Here is a 19,136-nt window from a genome sequence, read left to right on the forward strand (position 1 = left end):
GTCATGTGGCCAGCATGACTAAGCTGCTTCTGGCGAACCAGAGCAATGCACGGAAACGCTGTTTATCTTCCCGTCGGAGCGGTACCTATTTATCTACTTGCATTTTGACGTGCTTTCGAACTGCTAGGTTGGCAGGAGCTGGGACCGAGCAACGGGAGCTCACCCATCTCATTAGGAATATAGGAAAGTATCTTACATCAGGACATATTATTTGTCCATCTGCCCAAGTGTTGTCTGCTTACTGGCAATGGCTCTCTGGTGTCCTCAGGCTGAAGGCATTTCATATCACAAGCTGCTGGAATTGAACATGAGACCTCCAGCTTGTGCTCTACCCCTGAACTGTGGCCTGTGTCAGGGTAGCCATTGTAGTACCTTCCAGATGTTGCGGGACTGCCATTCTCATCAGCCCCAGCCAGCATGGCCGGTGGTCAGGGAAGACGGGACTTATAGTTCATCTGAAGGATGCCACATTATCTATCCCTGACCAATACACACTTACCTGGGAGTAAGCTTCTGTGTTCAGTGTGCTGACTCCCAAATAAATGTGTACACAGGATTGCAGACTTAGCTCCTTTTCTTCCTTCCTGGGCCTTTGCTCTATGCAATTGAGCAGTGTTAAAAATGGGATAGCATCTGAGCTCTTCATTGTGTGATAGAAACCTCAGTTTTGTTTTATGTACTCAAGGAGACTTTTCTCACAGTCTGGTAGAGAGGCACTATTTGCACTGTAATCTTTAGAGACAGTCTTAATGAGCAAGAAAGACACGAACCCCTAAGATAAAACCACTGAGGAACAGCGACTCTTTCCGTGGCTTGTCAGTAGGAGAGAGCTCAAACAGAAATATCTGATGCACAGAAGCAACTCCAGTTTTTTTCCTGATAGATTACACTGTTTGTTTCTATTTCAAATTACTTTGTCAGCGCAAGAAGAAGGGGTTAAGAGGAAGGTCACTCTTAACAGACAGTCACAGTGAAGGGAATGACAAGGAGTTTCTAATAAATTTGAAATCTATATCTCAGTCATTCTTGTAACCCCTTTGAAGTATAAAACTTAAAAGTATTAAATCATTCACATGGATTCCCAACTGATCTTCTCAAAGGAATGTTTTCAGCAGGTGTCAGTAAGGGGAGAAATGCAACACTGCTAGCTTGAGGGGGGCGAAATATATGATTTAACCAAAGTTAGGCTATCGCTTAAGGTTTTGATAATATCCATAAGAACAATTATTTTTATCTATTTAGAAAGATGCATAAACTGCTTAATTAAAAAATACCTAAGAGGTATACATAAAACAATATGAAACAATAATCAATAAAATGAAGTTAAAGTTAGAAATTGTTAGAAACAAGTGTGCATAACTGAAGTATATGTCCATATAGCGTATCTGAGGTAAATGAGTATTTAGCAGGCATCTTAAAAAAAAGCGAGGGTGGCAGCCTAATCGTAATAGACAAGGCATTCCAAAGCATAGCGGCTGCCACACTGAAAGGTTGACTCCTAGCAAATGTGGAACAGGTATTGTAAAGCTGAACTTAGCTGCCTACTCAACCCGTTCGATCTGTGGAAGTACAAGGTATACTTATTATATGGGACACCAAAAATAGTATTTGGCCAGAAAGAAATCTGTAAGCTGTAAGCTGTCAGGCCAACACTGCACCAAACAGAAGTTGATTAGCAGTATTTGTGTTCCATTGAACTGAATGTAACCCCCAAAAATTCAAGCTAACTCCTTTCTGAATAGTTCCAACTCTGTGCTCTGTTTCTTGATCACACTGGAGTGTGGCGAAAGGTTGGAGTGAGACAGAATGATCCAACTCATTCTGCATGATGACATATATCTCTATCTACATCTGCACAAACGCATTGGCTCAATTCTCCAAGCGCTATCCTTTTGCTGTCAAAATGGCAACCAGCCACACACAAGCAGGAAGTATGAGTGGGCTTGGGGAACTCCAATATTTGCAGAATTATATATTTAAAAACCCCACAAATATTTAGGGGGAAGTCCATATGTGGGAGGGGGGGACAACAGCCCAGTTCAGACAGAGCGTGCTCATAACGCCAACTGCCTGTTGGCAGGAAAACAAAAAAACTGCATAGGGTGGAAGAATGGAATGAAGCATTCTGGGAAACCGTTCACAGGAACGACTCCCCCCCCCACTGCAACATCATGTTGCAGTTCCCACTTGTCCTTTTCTATTGCTTATAGTGGCAACATCATGTATATAACTTGCTGTCTAACATCCTTTCTGTCTGAATTTTCAGTCATTAGTTTGTGTTAAGCTCATTGACATAAATGGACCGGATATGTAGGCAGTAGAGACTGGTCAGTCTGCCAGCCCCCACCTGTCTGTCTTCTTACTGGCATCCAGTCCAGGAGGCACCCCTGGCTGCCAGCTTCCTCTTCTTGTCCTTGGGGGACTCAGCAGAGAGGAGGATGGGAACAAACCTAAAATTAGTTGGCTCCACCTGTGATTGGCGCTTGCTCCACCTACCTTTGGCCTCCCTATCTTCTGCCCCCCCCCCCGAACCAATGGGCACCAGCCACCTCTGTATTTGGGGGAGGGGTATATCAAAGTTGCACAGCCACCCTAACAACTCTGATTGTGGAGTGATCCTAGCAGGGATAGAATCTGGGCAGTGGATACGTACTCTTAAAAGACTTGGTGAAAATTCCTCCTTTCCCCAGCAGCTCCTACCTCCTAATCCATTTGTCTGTGGTTTCCGTTCACCAACAATATCAGCTCAACATATGCTTTAAAAACAGGAAACAGAACAATTTTCTCTATTTAATCTGTGTCAAAATAAATCCTTAAATATTTGTCAAAGTTTTCTGAACACCTGAGAACAGTAATTACTAATAGGACTGCTTTAAAAAAAAAATCTTTTTTCATTCAATACTGTAACCAATTGCCTAGTAAAAATGAAATCAAAATCAAACATCATTTACTTGCTAAAGGCTCTAATGAAAGTAGTGGAACTTGGAGAACGGCACATGTCACTCTGGACATGCCAGTACCATCGAGACTGAAAGACTGATAAAGCTTTGGCTTCTGGTTTTTCTTTCTGAAAAGAGCTTATTTATTACATTAACTGATCTCTTTATCCCAGCACAGGAATGTCAGATCCTGGAGCTGCAGTGACAGTATCTTATTGAAACATTATAGTGATAACTTTATCAGCAGTGTGTGACACAGGGTGACTCCAGCCCACAACATGTGCCTTTGTCATAGGTGTCTACAAACATTTCAGATAAATTGTTTCTTTGGTCTGGAAAAAAAACATCCAATGTCCCTTTGGCTCTCTCCTCTGCATATCTCTTTAACGTTTTTTCTATTTATATATATATTTACAGCGATTTGAATTTGCTGAGAGATAAAAGCCAGGCTGAATGACCAAAAAAAAACCAACCCCCCAAAACCCTCACACGTAACATTACTAGTGACTCTTTAAATGGAATTTTTCATTCAGACTTTGACATTAAACTAGAAAAGCCTTTTGGCTGTGACCATACAAGCATAATAAATTGTGTATGTTTGCGATACTGAATGAATCTTGCCCATATGCTGCGCTGCAAGGCTACATGAATGAAGCATTTACCAAATCAGGCCCACCACATTAAACAGAAAAACAATCTTTATTCATGGTAACTTATCAGTTTCAATTAATCAACCTTAACAATGGAAATTCTGATGTGTTCAAGCAACTTGAAAGCAATAGGTCATCTCCAGGGCAGCCATGTTGTGTCTTTGTGCCTATGGCTTCAAACAAAGCAACATCTCCAATAAATGTCCACATACAATTCCATATTGGCAGCATAGCTACTTTTAAACATCTAAGCACACCTCGGGCTCTAATGTACTGGCTCTGCAGATATGCACTGAGTTTGCCTCGGGTTTTGCTGTTCCCAAATATAATTGTTTTCTAGTATTTTTTTTGGAGCTCTGTTAAGTTCAAACAAAGGAAAAGACATTTCCATTGGATGACCATCCTTTCAGTTCCTCTGCTGCTATGTGAATAAGCATTGTGCAAACCATTCCAATGGTATTGAAAGGGGGTAACCATTGGTTTGATTTGGTTACACGGTTTCCTAAAGCGCTCCCTCCCACTGCCTTAGGGTCTGTGAAAGGTCCGTGACCTGTTTAGAACTGCCAAGTGAAATGTCATGTCGCCCCTCCCAAAGGGGAGTATCTGCATTCATTTGATCAGTATAAAAAATGATTGGGGATGGCGAGATCAGTGCTTTTGAATTGCAATTTATAGCAGTTTACAAAAATGCACATTGTTGGAAAAGAAAACATGGAAGTGTTTCTTTCTAAATTGCATTACCTGTGAAATGTCATTAGTCTTTTTAGGATATTTGCATCCAATTTTTACTATGAAAAACTCAAGAGAGGCTTGAAGTGAAGAAACAGGCTCCCCCCCTCCATTGTATTAACTCTTACTCCCCTTGTTTTATTCTGTATTTAATTTTGGCATCCAAGTATCTGGAAACTAATGTTTCATGCAAACTTCTTGTTTTATTGCTGCCTTCTTTATGATAATAGCATGTGGCACTGATTTCTCCAGCATGACGCGATGATCGTATCTTCCTACATAGAGTTTATGCAAAATCATTGTTTAAATACATTTGGTGTATGTGTGTGTGTTACAACAGCATCTAGATTGATATTTTTTCTTTATTCAGTCCCCATACTCTGAGATCTACGGATGAAGAAAGGTATATAAATTTAATAAATAATAATACTCTTCCCAACCCTCCCTTTTTTGTAAAAAGCTTTTCAAGATATTCAGGCAATTTGTAAAAAGTCATTTGTTGCACTGGAACAAATTGTTGTGACCAGTGTTTCATTTATAACTGGAGGCACAGCAGTTGAAATAGTTTGGAATCCCATTTTAGGGTGTGTGTGTGTGTGTGTGTGTGTGTGTGTGTGTACATTACACAGAATATCCATGTGGTTTATTCCCTATTTGGAAAAGATAGGTTATCTTAATACATACATATTTTAATTGCGCACACGCGCACACACATTATAAATTCTGTGTTATTTTCCTGAACCAGGATGGAGAGCTCACATTACAGATGTTCCAGAAGTAGGCAAGTTTCAGATGGGTTGGCTACAGCTAACTTCTGCCCTTTCCCTGCCCTAGAATGAGAGGCTTACTTGTTTCACCTCCCAGCAGAGACTGAGGCTGGTTATTTATAGGGATTCCCTCGGAGGCGCCATAGGCACCTGCTTCCCAAACTCTGGAAGGTTCAAAGTAGGACAGCAGTATTTCATTAACTGGTGCATAGGTGACGTCACCTGATTAACTGCTAAGCCTCAAGACGTCACTTTCCACACAAGCAGCAACATGTGGGTGAACAATGAGAGGTTTCCACAGCAGCTGGAATAAAAACTAACATGTAAATTAATGTGGCACGTGAAAGGACAGCATTGGCTCCTTTTCTACAGTGTTCCCCTCTGCCTGAGAATTTTCAGCTGGATCCACAATAGAGTTGCCACCTTTCTTTTTTTCCTTTTTCTCTACTCTGAACAGCTGCATCGTGACAGAAGTTCAACAAGTATAACTTTATCTCAGCATGACGGGAAAGGCTGTACCCATTGAACTTCTGCCTTTTGCGCAAATCTAATCAAGGCAAAGGCTCTGCCAGGAATATATAACCACCCTGATTTTACCACATTGTACAACAGGCTGTTCCTCTTGAAAAATCAGCTCTGCCTGTCTCCACTTTAAGGACAACTTTTCAAAATCCCCTCCCCTGTGCGAATGTTTGAACAGGTGAAACAGCCCTCACTTCCACTCCCATCACAAATTAATTCCTTGTATGCAAGTCCCCCTTGCTTAAAACAGAATGTGTTTCCATATGTGTTTAGTGCTCAGGTTGACAGTTGGCACAATCCTATACATGTCTACTCAGAAGTAAGCCCCACAGACTTCACTGGGACTTACTCCCAGGTAAGTGTGTATAGAATTGCAGCTTTAAAGATAGTGTGTTTCAGGGTCTGTCTTCAGGTCTGCATAGGATAGTAGCCTTTCATTATGTGGTGTCTATTAGCCCTGAATTATCTGTATTCCATTGGAAGCTGCCTTATACTGGGTTTAGACCATCTGTCCATCTAGCTCAGTGGCTGGCAGGGGCTCTCTAGGATTTCAGACTTCTCCCCCCCCCCCCCCGCCCTATCTGCAGAACCTGGGACCTTCTGCATGAAAATCATGTGCTCTACCACTGGTGCACAACTACCACTAGCACTTAACACAACCCTTTATTGTTCTTGCTGCAAGAGGCTAAGGTGGCTAGCCACCTGGAAACTGCAAGCGAGCAGTTAGAGGTGTGCAGCCCAATCCTATGGATGTGTTCATGTAAGTGAGTCTTGCCCCTTTAAAAGCCAATGGAGCATCTCCACGCCATCAAAATACTATACCATTTTGATGGCCCATTGATTCCAGCCTGTTTTGTGTGTTTTTAAATGAACTTGAAGCACAATCAAAATGAGATAAGAGAAAAATACCAACAAAATATTCAAGAGAAAGACCTGAAATCTCTCTGATGTTCTACCAGGTCTCCTTGTGGCACTGGCTTACACATGGCAGGTAGTATAGAGTTGAGGTTGGGGTATGCTAAACCCCTCATGAAATCTTCCTGGTCTTAGCTCATGAGCAGGTGATGTCCTGTCTGGTGGCAGGTGGGGGAGCATCTGGTGGTGCGTGTATTGCTTTGACGGTCTATTGTCAGAGGTTTTCAACCTTTTTGAGTCCATGGCTCCCTTGACCAACTACATTCTTTCTGCGGCACCCCTGTGGGGCTCAGGAGCCCAGTTATGTCACCCCTTGCCTACAGAGCTGGCAGCCTCTTTCCCTTGTGGAGTGTTCCCTCAGCTTCCTCTCTTCTCCCCTTGGGAGTCCTCTGGGCAGCTGCTGCTGCCGCCCCTGGTCTCTGAACTACCCTTCCTCCCGCCCCTGCCGCCCCAAAGAGAGGTGTCTCTTCACACTGACCCAAAGGGGCCTGGGACTTGTCTGTCCATTCCCAACAGCAAGGGCTGGCAGACAGGCTGACTGGGCTACCTTGCTTGCTTGCTTGCTTTCTTACTGAGGCTGCCTCAGCTCCTGGCAACCAGCACCCCCTGACCAGCCCCAGAGGCACCATTCGCCTGTGGAGCTTATAACCAGTGTTGCTGCAACAAACAGCTGTGCAAGCCTTTGGGAGGCAGAGACGCAAGAAGGCATCAGAGGAGAGAGGGAAGGAAAGAGGGACAGAGGCCAGTGTTGCCCGCAGCACCCCTGGTCTATGTAGTAGGTGCTACTGTTTTTTAAAAAAACAATAGTGTTTTGTGGCACACTAAAAGCTAATAGATTTGTGTGGGATTGTTGAAGGTGGCAGCAGGGACATAGGAAGGGGGGCGGTGGGGGCGGTACGCAAGTGTCCTCACTGAGGGGAGTGACATTTGGTGCGCCCCCCCCACCTGCCCATGACTCCCAAGCCTACCCTGAGGTGTCGGGGTAAGGGGGGAGCTGCACCACTTTGCCAGTGGCATTCCCCCCTTCCCCCTTCATTTTGACAGCTTGGGGGAGGCTTGGGAATCGCAGGCGGGCAGTGCGCCAAATGTCCACCATGGGCGGCTTGCTCCACCCCCGTGAGGGGCTTCCTCCGTCCCTGGCTGCAGGGCGCACACACCCCTTCAGACATCCGAGCGGCTATCCCACACTTGGGAGGGCACCCTCTGTGCCATGCCCCCCTTGGGAGCATGCCCACCCTGGGCAGCGCGGGCATATGCTCCACTTCTGGGTGGCAGGAGAGGATATATTGTTTATTAATATCCTTCCTAACTCACGCTAGCAAGTTTCTTCACTTAGTGGAGTGCATTCCCCTTCTTACGCAGAAGAAAGCTGGTTGCAAACTCGTGTGAGTTTCTTAAGACAATAAGCAATTCAATCTGGCTTGTATGTTCTAATATTCCTGGTAAGACCCCTTTTGAATCCCTCCTAAAATAATAAAGAAACCACAGTCTTATTCATAAGTAACAAAAAGGAGTTTTACTCACTCCTGAAGGCAGGCTTAAGGCTTAAAGTTACAAACATGTACAAACAGGTTAACCCCATATGGAAGATGACCTGGGGAACTGCTGTGGCAGCCTGCAGTACAGTCCAGGTGATGCAGGAAGCAGGCAGGACGAACAGGAAGGTCGAAAAGAGAGGAAAGTAGCAGCATGACTTGGCCTTTTACCAGGTCTGGAAAGGTCATGCCCACCTACTAGTCACATGCAAGGAAGGATGCTCCAGGCCAAGAAGAACAGGAAGTTTCAACTGGCTGGACCAAACATTCCCTTGCATGTCCACTCTAGCAAAACAAGGAATGTTGTATTTGATTGCTCCCAGTGGATTACATCCCACAATTTGTTATGGTGGCAGAAGGTTGTGTAGACGTTATCAGATGTGGGACGTGCTCTTCAGGTAGACTTTATCAAATGTGGGATGTGTTCCAGAGCCCACATCAACAGATGCATGAAGTAGTATCCTCTCCTTGAATCTGATGTAGACTCTGGTCCACACTAAAACTTATATGCAGTGTAATCCTACACGTGTCTATTCAGAAACAAGTCCTGCTTTCCTCAGTGGTGCTTACCTCCAGGTAGGTGATGCAGTGGCTTGCAAGCCTTACCCTTCAGGGTGCAGCAATCCTTTCTGCAGCAGACTGATTTGGTTTAGAAGGGCTCATCAGTCCAATGAACAAGGCTCTGGGAAGGCCAAATGCTGTTTTTATCATAGTCTTCCAACAGTGGGAAATAGCTGTTTGTAACCCCCTCCAAATTGACCTGTATGGAATACAGCATTGCATTGAATTCCAAGGTGCAGTTTCAAGCTATCTGTGTTCTCTCTCTTCCTCTTCTCAGCTTCAGAGTCAGCGGATGAGGAAGAGTTTGAGCAATTGCCTTCACCCCATTCATCTATACGCTGATAGCTGGGGTAAGAGCCACCTGTGGGAAGAAAAGGCAAGAGAGAAAGCAAGAGTCAACATCTGGTCACATGCAGAGGATGTCCTGCACAGCTGCCCTGTCCAGTGAATGCTTTCACTTCTCCTACCAATCCCATGGGGTGCACAGGAAACCATCTCTCCTGAGTAATGGAGTCCTGCCAAGCTGAATAGTTTCTACTGCACACACTTTGTGTGCAAGTTTGTCCAGAGAGTTGGCTTAGGGTTACTTTTTTCTGCCTTAAAGAACAAACAGCCTTAAATAAAGAGTTAACTTAAGGCACATCTTTCTGGGCCTTTACATTACACTGCAACTGCTTCCAGTTAAAATGTAACTAGAAGTTGGTCCTTAAATTCAGCCTGAAGGCTGCAAATCCAGTTTTGGCAAGGAGTAAAACCAAATCCCATATCATCATTCTGCAATCTTATTAGAATATGTTTTCTTTAATAAACTAGGATGGTGGGGTTTTATTTTGCAGGAAATGAAATTAATTTTCTCCCCTACATTGTATGTTTAAGTATAATCCCAAGGTTGGGTCATTCACATTATTTTTTTGCCGCACAAATTCCTTCAATGAGGCCTGGCAACCAAATATGTGAAACAACTCAATTGAAAAGTGACTTGAAAATTCTCTCTGTGGTGTGGCTGTCTTTGATGCCACATTCACACATCTAAAGAGCCATCACACACCAGATGAATGGCATGATTGCGTGAACCAGGCCTCATCTTCATTCTCTTTCACATGTGGACATATCATCATGTATTTTGGGATTAGATTACAGCCATACCTCGGGTTATAGACACTTCAGGTTGCGCGTCTTTGGGTTGAGCACCGCGCCGAACCTGGAAGTACCGGAATGGGTTACTTCCAGGTTTTGCTGCTCGCGCATGTGCAGAAGTGCTACATCGCGCTTTGCGCATGCGCAGAATGCCAGATCATGACCCATGCATGCGCAGATGCGGCGCTGCGGGTTGCGAACGCTGTGGGTTGCAAACGTACCTCCCGCACAGATCACGTTCACAACCCGATCGTCCACTGTAGTTAAAATTTTATGGTAATGTTGGTAACCTTTTAATGGCAGCCTGTTCAGAATCAAAGGTTTCTTTAATTATTACAAACATGGGAAACTGAACCAGTTTACATAGACGCTGAACCAGACCATTAGCCTTTCTATCACATTATCCACACACTGACTAGCAGCAGTTCTCCGGGGACTTAGGTAGAAGCCTTTCCCAGCTCAACCTGGAGGTACCAGCAATTCCATGTGCCCAGCCAGGAAGCTACCATCCTTATTTCTTCCTAATACCTCTTACTGTTTTTAGCCTTGTACATTGCTTTGGCAAATGCGGAAAGCATGTCTGGTTTTGTTTTTACTTTATTTTGAAATAATAACATACAGATGCCATTTTATCTTCACTCAAGTTGCATCAAGGCTTACGTAGCCAGGAATCTTCTTCCTAATGCAAATATATTTACCATGAGCCCGTGAGGTTCATGTGGGAATGTTCAGGGTGGCAGGAGAGGATATATTGTTTATTAATATCCTTCCTAACTTGCGCTAGCAAGTTCATTTACTGTACTTAGCATAGTTACATCCCCCTTTTTACATGCACAGCAGACAGCTGGTTGCAGGCTCGTGTGAGCCTCTCACTATTGTACAGTTCAGTCTGTCTCAGATTGAATTGTACATTCCTGGCAAGTTCCCTTAAATCCCTCTTAAAAGAATAAAGACGCACAATCTTTTTCAAAGTCAATAAAAGAAGTTTACTCACATCAGTTCACAGTTGGATTCCTGAAAGCAGACTTAGTTACAAATATGTACATGCGGATCTACCCCATATGGGGGAATAATCCCAGTGCTTCTGCTAGCTGAGAGCTAGCAGAGCAGTCCTAGCTAAAAGCTGTTCAAAGGAAGAAGGAAGTCAAAAAGGGGGAAGTGTGCTGGATGACTCATCCTTTCTTTACCTGGACAGGTTAAGTCACGCCCACCTCCTATTACATGCAAAAGGAAGGATGTTCCAGCCAGGAGGAACAGGAAGTTTTGACTGGCTGGACCAAACATTCCCTCACATGTCTTCTCTAGCATTACAAGGAACGTTGTACTTGACTTCTTCTCATGGATCACATCCCACAGTTCAGGTGAGTAAGGAGCTTTTTACTGCCCCTCAAGCACAACCAACCATCCTTCACACACAAACGGGATGCCAACAAGAACCACCAGGTGAAACGGGAGGTACTGCGCTCTTTTAAGAAATGACTTCCTCCATCCCCTAAGCCAACCTTCTGAGTGCCAAAGGTAAAGGTGGTTAGAACAATGAATGTGATGCTTATTTTGCCTAATAGGTGACATTCCACCCACATTAAAAGAGGCATTGTGAAGGTTTAAGGACTCGTTCCAGCCAGGTAAAAGCCCTGCAACAGGGACGGTGATGGGTGTGGCTTGGGGAAAGGGACGTGGTGCAGGGATAATCCCAAGAGCCCAATCAGAGGGATCGAGAGGGCCCATTTGACCACCACTGACCTCAACCATCTACATTCAAATCCAGTTGCACAATGTTAACAATTTTCACCTTTTTGGATTGTTGGGACTCCAAGCTCCAAATCCTCCACTGAGGACCCCCTAATAATGAACCCTGAGCCTGGATGGTGGTGGATTGATTGGAGACCCCCTTGTGGTTTGGTGAGGAGGGAAGTGCTTCTCCCCCACGCCCGACCGACACAATAGCCCCTCTGCAGCAGCCCTTGCCATTCTTCAGGCATCAGCTCCTTTTGCTGTGTGTGCCACAGGCGCTTCCAAAGGATTGTTGCCCTAGAAACTTGGTTTCAGCCTCCTGCTATATATCAACAAGCTTGTTTTAGCAGTCCCTTGGCTGAATTACAGTTACACAGTTTGGCGCTTCTTTCAAATTTCCTCCCATCACTTGGGCCAAAGAAAGGAATTTTTTCCCTCCTTTAGAAATGAATTGGCTTAATTAGTAAGTAGATTAATGGCAATGGCTGGTGAGTTGGTTTCCAGCAGAGTTTCACCAGAGAGGGTTAATCGGAGTCAGGGCTGGAATCTTTCCCAGAACTGGCTGCCAGCCATTTTTCCACCAACCAATCAACCCCAGAAAACAAACGCTCTAGTCGCAATACCTACCCGAGAAATAGAGCTGGGGGGTTTTGCTTTGAGAGACACCAGCAGCAAAAGCTGCCCAAATAAGCGACTTTGCCTAATGTTATTCCAAGGGGGGGGGGGGACTCCAGACCAAATGGGTTACAGTCTGAGAAATGGATAGCTAGAGGGTTGGACGCGGAAATGAACGCAAACCTCAGCTCGTTTGCAGACTAGGGCAGGTCACTCTTTCTCCGTCGTTTTCCTCCTTTGTAAAATGTGGCTAGGGATTGCATGCGGTTGTGAGTACTGATAGCATCAAGAGTCCGAAGCCTTGAATTGTACTTAGGGCGTGCATAACCGCGTCCTTCTAAGATAAAACCTCGTCCTTTGATAAGTCCCACCGACTTTAACTAAGCGCCGGGACTGATTCACACATGCATGTACACGTCCCTCAGCACCGTATGAATCAATGTGGGTATTTGCGTGAACGCCCTCTGTTGGAAAGCATTGCGTTTGAAGCGGTGTCAGCTGATAAGAGCTAGCTCTTAGGCGTGTTGACTTTTTGTGACGGCTGTTCCACACGTGCAAGTAATCCCCTGAAGTCATGTATACACTTGACCTTACTTTCAAGGCATCCCTACTTAGCCCATTTCCTCAAGAGAAGGCTTGGAAACTGCGTCCAAAGTGTGAGAGTCTACAGATGGACGCAGCCACTCACCCACGCGATCCCTTTGCTGTAGGCTTTTAGCAAGGCTTTTGAGTTTCGCTGGTACATGGTTAGAGAAATCAATATGTTGCATCCAGCTAACCTACACTAAAAACAAATCACTCTGAGAAATGAACTATAAAATGAAGCAGGATTCTTCCTTGTTAAAAACCACACACCAAAATATGGATTGTTAAACTGGATCACATATTTCCATTTCCCCCTAAATATGGAACCACCACCACAAAACTCCTTAAAATTGAAGAGTGCACAATGAGAATAGGCAACATTCACTCTTATTTTTCCCATACTGATAAAAATGCATTCATAATTTAACTGGCAGCTGCAAAAAAAAAAGTCTTGCAAAAAGAAAAAGAAAAAACCCTGCTGAGAAATGCATATAATAGGAAAAACAGGTCGCCTGGACAGCAGTGTAATTAATGCCAGAAAAGGCCAAGCCGGTTTCATAGATTCTCTTTTGAGGATATCAAGACGAGACCCAGTGAAAAATGACGCATGCTTTAGCATTTCAGAAAGCTGGCAACTGGCAGAGCTTCTCTTTCCTTCCCCCCTTCCCCACTCCTTTTTCTCCTCTTTAACTTTCTGCCTCCGAACAAAGGGGTCGGCAGAACTAGCTAGGTTGTAATGAGTTCTGTGTCCCTAGCCTATTAAGGGCATCATGGAAACATATTGTATCGAAATAGTTTGGAGGAGAATACTGGGGATGAAAGAGAATGGGTGCTTTGATCAGCTCCCTGGGGTCCTGAGTGCGCACAGACCGGCTTGCAAGGTCTTATTCAGCTCCAGCGAGACACACTTACAAGACCATTCAATGTGATTTGCATATCTGTAATTTATCACATTGGGTCCCCCGAACATTTTTTTTTTTTGCAAGGTAAATAAAAGTTGGGTTGAATAACAAGTATCAATCATCTCAGAGAGAGAAGGGAGGGAGAGAGGGAGAAGGAACTGTCTGCGCAATCCACACTAACGCTGAAGAAGTCTGCAAAGAGAGGCAAAGAAAACGTTTAGCCCAGCAAAGAGAAGTTCAAAGAGTCCGTTAGACAACAGGTTCAAGGCTAGTAAAAAAAAAAAATGAAGCTTTTGGCAACAGTTGCCATCCAGCGCTGTCCTGCCACTAACAAAGCTTTTGGGAACCGAACTCGTAAAAAGAAATCGCCCCCAGGCACCTAGGAGGGAAGGCGATGCTTGTGCCTTGCCCTGCAAAGCGAAAGATAAAACATTGGCACCTTGCTTTAGGGGGAGAAAGTGTCTTGGGACACTCAGAGAACGCCCTTCGCCTCTTTCCATCTTCCTTAATTTCAGACGTCCCCTCTTAACTGGTTGTAAACTTTTACTGGAGACCGAGAGGGGAGCATTTCTTTTTTTAATCGCTCTTCCCTCCCCCCCAGCCCATAAGAGACATCAGTAAGAAAAGGCTTTTGGAGGGGAAGAGGATGAGATTCCTCTCCAAAACAAGAGGCAAGTTAACAGGCTGGCATTGTTCGGCGCTCTCACAAACTTCAGCGCAACAGCAAATAAGAATCTTCAACTTGACCTTGGAAAAGGGCTCCGCGCCTCCAGCTAATCTATCAAGCCACCCCCAGTGACAATGATGTATTTCCAAGTATTGTCAGATCATGAAAAGATTGATAAATTCGCCGCTGCACACCCAGACGGAGCGCTCCTCTTTGCAAGAAGGAGGCACGCTGGAAAAAGTGCGCCTCCTCGTCCGCAGGTCTTGGGGAGGGAAAGGGGCGAGGGGGGAGCAAGAGCCGAGAGGCGCTCAAGGGAAGAGAAACGAGCTCCCTTGAAAGCAGAGCGGTCATATTTCTTGGAGGAGCACGAGAAAGCTGGAGACAATCCTTCTCATATTAAACGCAATATTTCTTGGCTTTGGCTAGGAACAAAAGTCATAGCAAGACGTCTTTGTGACTAATTCAGTCAAAGGGCCGGCTCTGGTTCCCCCTGCAGAAAGGTCACTGTCGTTGTGTATGGTCCACCAAGGGGGGGATTTCACAGGGAAAACGGAGCCAGCTGTCCCTGTCACACTCTCCGCACTGGGGGAGCCCACACTGTGCATGGTTGTTAACTTCATTCTACACACCTGCAAAATCTACCCATTTCCAAGACTTTTCAAGGGGCTTTTTTCTTCTTCTTTGGAACTCCCCTTTTTTTGCCTTCTCCACTTTTGACAACAACTATTCAAGTTTTTCTTGAAAGCGCTGGGAGGGAAGGAAGAAGGGGGGCGCTTTCTCAGCTTCGGGTGGGTGCCCATTGAGCGCCTAGCCAAAGGAGCTGCCTTCCCACAAAGCGAAGTTTGACAAAGTCCCAAATAACTTTGCACCGACGTGGAAACGGCCTGTTGCTAACGGAAGTGCCCTTTAGCCAAAGCGCGAGCTGCAAATCGCGAAGGCTGCTGCCCGGGCAGGCGCTCTCCCGCTTCCCCCCGCGCGCTCCTTGCACTCTCGGCTCTTCGCTTCGCTCCAGCTCTTCGCCAGCGCCACAAACGGCATCACCTTTCACTCCCTTCTCCCTTCCTCGCTTCTGCACCTCAAAAAAAGAAAAACACTCAGCAACCCTCCAGGGGCTTTTCAGATTCCGTCGGGGCTGAGAAAGGCTCAAGCTCCCCATAAGCGATCGCTTTAATTGGAAAGGAATGTAATGTCCTGCCAGTGGGGCCACTCTCTTTCCCAACTTCGGTCTAGAGCAAAATGAGGAGCTTGGAAAGAGAAGGAGTCCTGACGGGGTTTCCAGTCATGGGGAATGGAGGCTGCTTTGAGTGCCTCCCGCGACCAGCCTCTTGCCCCCACAGACTCCGGGTTCTTCCCCCCGGCCGCCCGCATCCTTCCCGCGTCCCCATTTACCCTCCTCGAAAGCAACGCTTTCGGCATAGGCCTCGCTAGGCACTGGAGGCCCGTCAAGGCGCCGTTGCGCCCAAGGCGACAAGAGCAACCCACCTGCCTTAAGGAGAGGGGGAAACTGCTCCCCAAAAGGCCATTCCCCAGAAAAGGGGGGCGGAGGTGTGCCTTCGCCCGGGGCTGGCAAGCCCAGGCTGCCTCAGGGAAGCTTTGCGCGGGACAGCAGCTCGCTGGCAGCGTGACAGGCGTTCCGCGCAACAAGTTCCCTCAGAGCAGGTGCGCGGCAAGGGGAGGGGAAAGGAGCTGCCGGCGCGATGAGCGAATGAGCCGGGCGGTTCAGAGAACCCCAACGGGGCTCCGGGGTGCGGGCCGAGGTCAGGGACGAGGCACCCTTTGCCTGGGCGCCTCTGGCCCGCGAGACGAGCGGCCTGGAGGCAGGAGTGGGCGCGGAGCTGGCAGCGAGCGCCAGCGACACAGTTCCTGTCAGGGGAGCCCGGTTCTTCTCCCTCTGACAGGCGCTTGGAGGGCGGGTGGCGGGCCCGAGGCGACGCTCGCCCCTTCGCCTTCCCCTCAGGGTGTCCGCAGCCACCAAGCCGCCTCCTGCTCGCGAGCCCGCGCCTCAGACCGCCTCGCCTTGCTGGGGGTCCCTCTTGGAGACCTCCATGCGCAACGAGGCCAGGGCAGGCGGACACCTCTTGTTGGAGGTCTCTTTGCCGTCTCCCGGGGCCTCGTGGGCAAAAGGAAGGGGGCTGGCTCTGCGGCAGGGGGTCCTCTGCTCTCTGGGGTGCAGCGAGCGGGCCTCTCGCCTGCTCCCCGGAGCCACAGGCACTGAGGGGAGAAGAGGGGCGCATGCGCGTCTCCAGCCGGGGACCCTCCCCAGGCGCTCGCTCCACAGTTTGGGGAAAGTTTGGCCAAGCTGCCCAGAAAGGCGCCTGGCCCTCGAGCGACGAACGTGAGGCGCCAGAGAGCTGGGCGGAGGCCTCCGGAGGCTCCCCGGCTCCTGCTGGGGGCGAAGTGGGGCCGGGGGGGCGCTCGGGGGGGTGAGGAGCGAGGCTTTTAGGAGGCCCACCGAGGCCCCTGCGCACCAATCTGGCGGCGCGCTCGGCTGAGGAGGCTGCTCTCTTGTGCAGCCGCGCGCGCCTCATTCGCCGCGCCAGCCACTCAGGCGCCCCCTCCCCCCGCCCCTTTGTTCGCCTTAAAAGTAATGCTGCGAATTAAAAGAAATGACAATGTTTTCCCCCTGCTCGCAAGTCCCGGAGAAGGGCCCTTGAGCTTGGCAAAAATCAGGCGAATCATTCAGCGTGCCACCCCGCACCTGTGATCTTGGCATTGAAAACCCCGCAGACCTATTCCCTATTAAACTTAATTATTCCCCCCAGGCACACAATGGTTGAAATGGAGCAGGTTGGAGTCTGTTTATTGGTCGTAAATGTTTTTCTGAAGATCTTCTGAATCTCATTGTTAGCTCGTTGTTTGAGTCTGCCCTCTTTCTTTCAGCCTAGAGTAGCCTTGGACTTTTCAATTTTCAATCGTAACATCTGCTTAATCGTACGGATCAAAATATGGAGACACAAAACATATGTAATGGTGGATTTGTTAAATCCTGGTAATGAGTTATTAACAAGGGAAAACAATAGGCCAGGATGGTGAGAGCCGTATGGTAACAGAGTCACTTTATGCAACGCCTGACGTTCCCCTTCTTGATAAATGGAACTAAGGTCTGAACGCCAGGTGATAGCAAGAAAATCAATGTCTTTAGAGGCCAGCACGGAGACTTTTTTTTCTGTGTGAAAAATTAGGAGACATAAAATGTAATTGGCTGATCAAGGAGGGGGGAAAGTAGTGGTCTTAAGTTTAATTGCCCGTTGAAGGCTGAGCAAAGGCAGACAAAAAAAGGGAAAAAAGAAGCAAGACTCTGGGCCTGTTTGTTTGCTAGCATCTCAGCTCCCACTGCAAGTGCATCATTGAAAATGTGTTTTATTATAACACATGCCATGCTTTACAGTTCCCATATTGTGTCAAGACAATGCTTAATGGTACATTAAAGACAAGCAAACCATGCCAACACGCCTTGGAGACATTGTAAGGACCTCTCTCTCCCTTTGCTTGTTTTAGGCAGCTGCAGCTCAGCACCCAGAAAAACACAAAAAGAACAAGTTTGAAATACCAGGTGCATCCGAGGGAAACCCGACAGGGATTGATATGTTATAGCCCAGGACATGAACCTAGCAATAAAGATATCATTTCGATTGTCTGCGGCTTCCACGCCATGTAAAAGGCAAGAGGCGCCCGGGCAGCCTGTTCTCCTGGCAGCAAAGCTTTCTCCCTTCCCCAGCCTCCTTTCCTATCTCCCTCGGCCAAATCCGAACACCTGTTGGCCAGACCTCACATCCCGTCGTGGGAATCGCTGCCTCCTAAGGCTTCCAGATCTCGAAAATGCAATTTGTTGTGGAATGAGCGCGGGCCCATTCCCACAGGCCTTGGGGAGGGGGAGAAAGGGGGTGGGGGTGGAAAGAAAGAGGGATAAAAAAAAGGGGGAGGAGGAGGAGAGGAGTGAGATTTACCAGGGACACTCAACTGGTGTTTGTTCATCCTGGCAGCTGGTCCTCGGTGCCACTGCAAAAGAGACCTTAATGAAAATGGGATGAGTTCATGCCTAGCCGAGGTTTCACACCCCATATATTATAGGGGCCTTAATCCTAATATTGGCGGATTAGAAGGCCTGGGAATCCCAAGGGAGCAGGTTCTCAAGTCTCCCTGCAACCCTGCCTTTGCTTGCAGGAGGAGAGACACTTCCTTTCCCATACCTTTTCCCCAAAGAGATTGATGCTTCGAGGTTTTTAATGGTCTCTCTGCGCCTGCTTTGTGTACGACGAAATGGCCTTTTCAGTGGGATTTAAGGGGCATCACGAATGCTGTTGGCCTCAAGGGCGAGGACAACTTGGCTGACAAGAAGCAGGAAAAGTTCAGGAGCTAACTTAAAAAAAAAAAAAAAAGCCTGCAGCTTTTGTGGCTGCTTTGGGTATTTAGAAATAACAAAATAAATAAATAACCCGAGGCTGCGCCTTTGCACACTGGGGAGGGGAGGGGCGTGCAAAGGCCACCCTGAGGCCAGTCCCGGAGCAGTCAGGGTTTGGTCTGGGTTTTTCATAGGCAACATAATGACCAGCATCGTTTTCATAATTCCCATCATCAACCCCCCCCCCCATTTGACTGGCAGGCAACTTTGAAAGGACTATTTCTAGTTGTAGATCAGGTATCGTGTGGTCAACCAGATCACAATAATCTTGCTGGAAAACCTGCAACTGGATTATTTTGAAAGCTGGTTCGGTTTTCTCTCCACCCACCCTGCTTCAGCAACGATAAATAAATGCTGCTTACTTCCGATCAGGCAGCTGAGCGGTGTGTGTGTGAGAGAGAGTGTGAATGCATAATTTATTTGAATACAAACCCACCAACCCAAGGGGAGGGGGCACATCTATGAATATTGTTATT

The 19,136-nt window shown here is 47.0% G+C and overlaps 1 protein-coding gene and 1 long non-coding RNA gene across 2 annotated transcripts in view; both read left to right on the forward strand.

Annotated features, from left to right (window-relative positions):
* The window catches only part of LOC308459272 (uncharacterized protein C10orf67 homolog, mitochondrial), a 49,570-nt gene extending 40,316 nt beyond the window's left edge, over positions 1 to 9,254 (forward strand). The window contains exon 16 of the mRNA XM_080974458.1: positions 8,896 to 9,254. Coding sequence (XP_080830584.1) covers positions 8,896 to 8,960 — 65 coding nt within the window. The 3' untranslated portion in view covers positions 8,961 to 9,254. The remainder of the gene's footprint in view (positions 1 to 8,895) is intronic.
* A 1,708-nt stretch (positions 9,255 to 10,962) lies between these two features.
* LOC308460132 lies at positions 10,963 to 17,894 on the forward strand. The gene is made up of 2 exons (XR_013978485.1): positions 10,963 to 11,116; positions 17,757 to 17,894. It is a non-coding gene; the product is annotated as an uncharacterized lncRNA (long non-coding RNA).
* The last annotated feature ends 1,242 nt before the right edge of the window (positions 17,895 to 19,136 follow it).

The sequence above is a fragment of the Podarcis pityusensis genome, assembly GCF_964106645.2.
Source record: "Podarcis pityusensis genome assembly, chromosome: 12".
NCBI lineage: Eukaryota > Metazoa > Chordata > Lepidosauria > Squamata > Lacertidae > Podarcis > Podarcis pityusensis.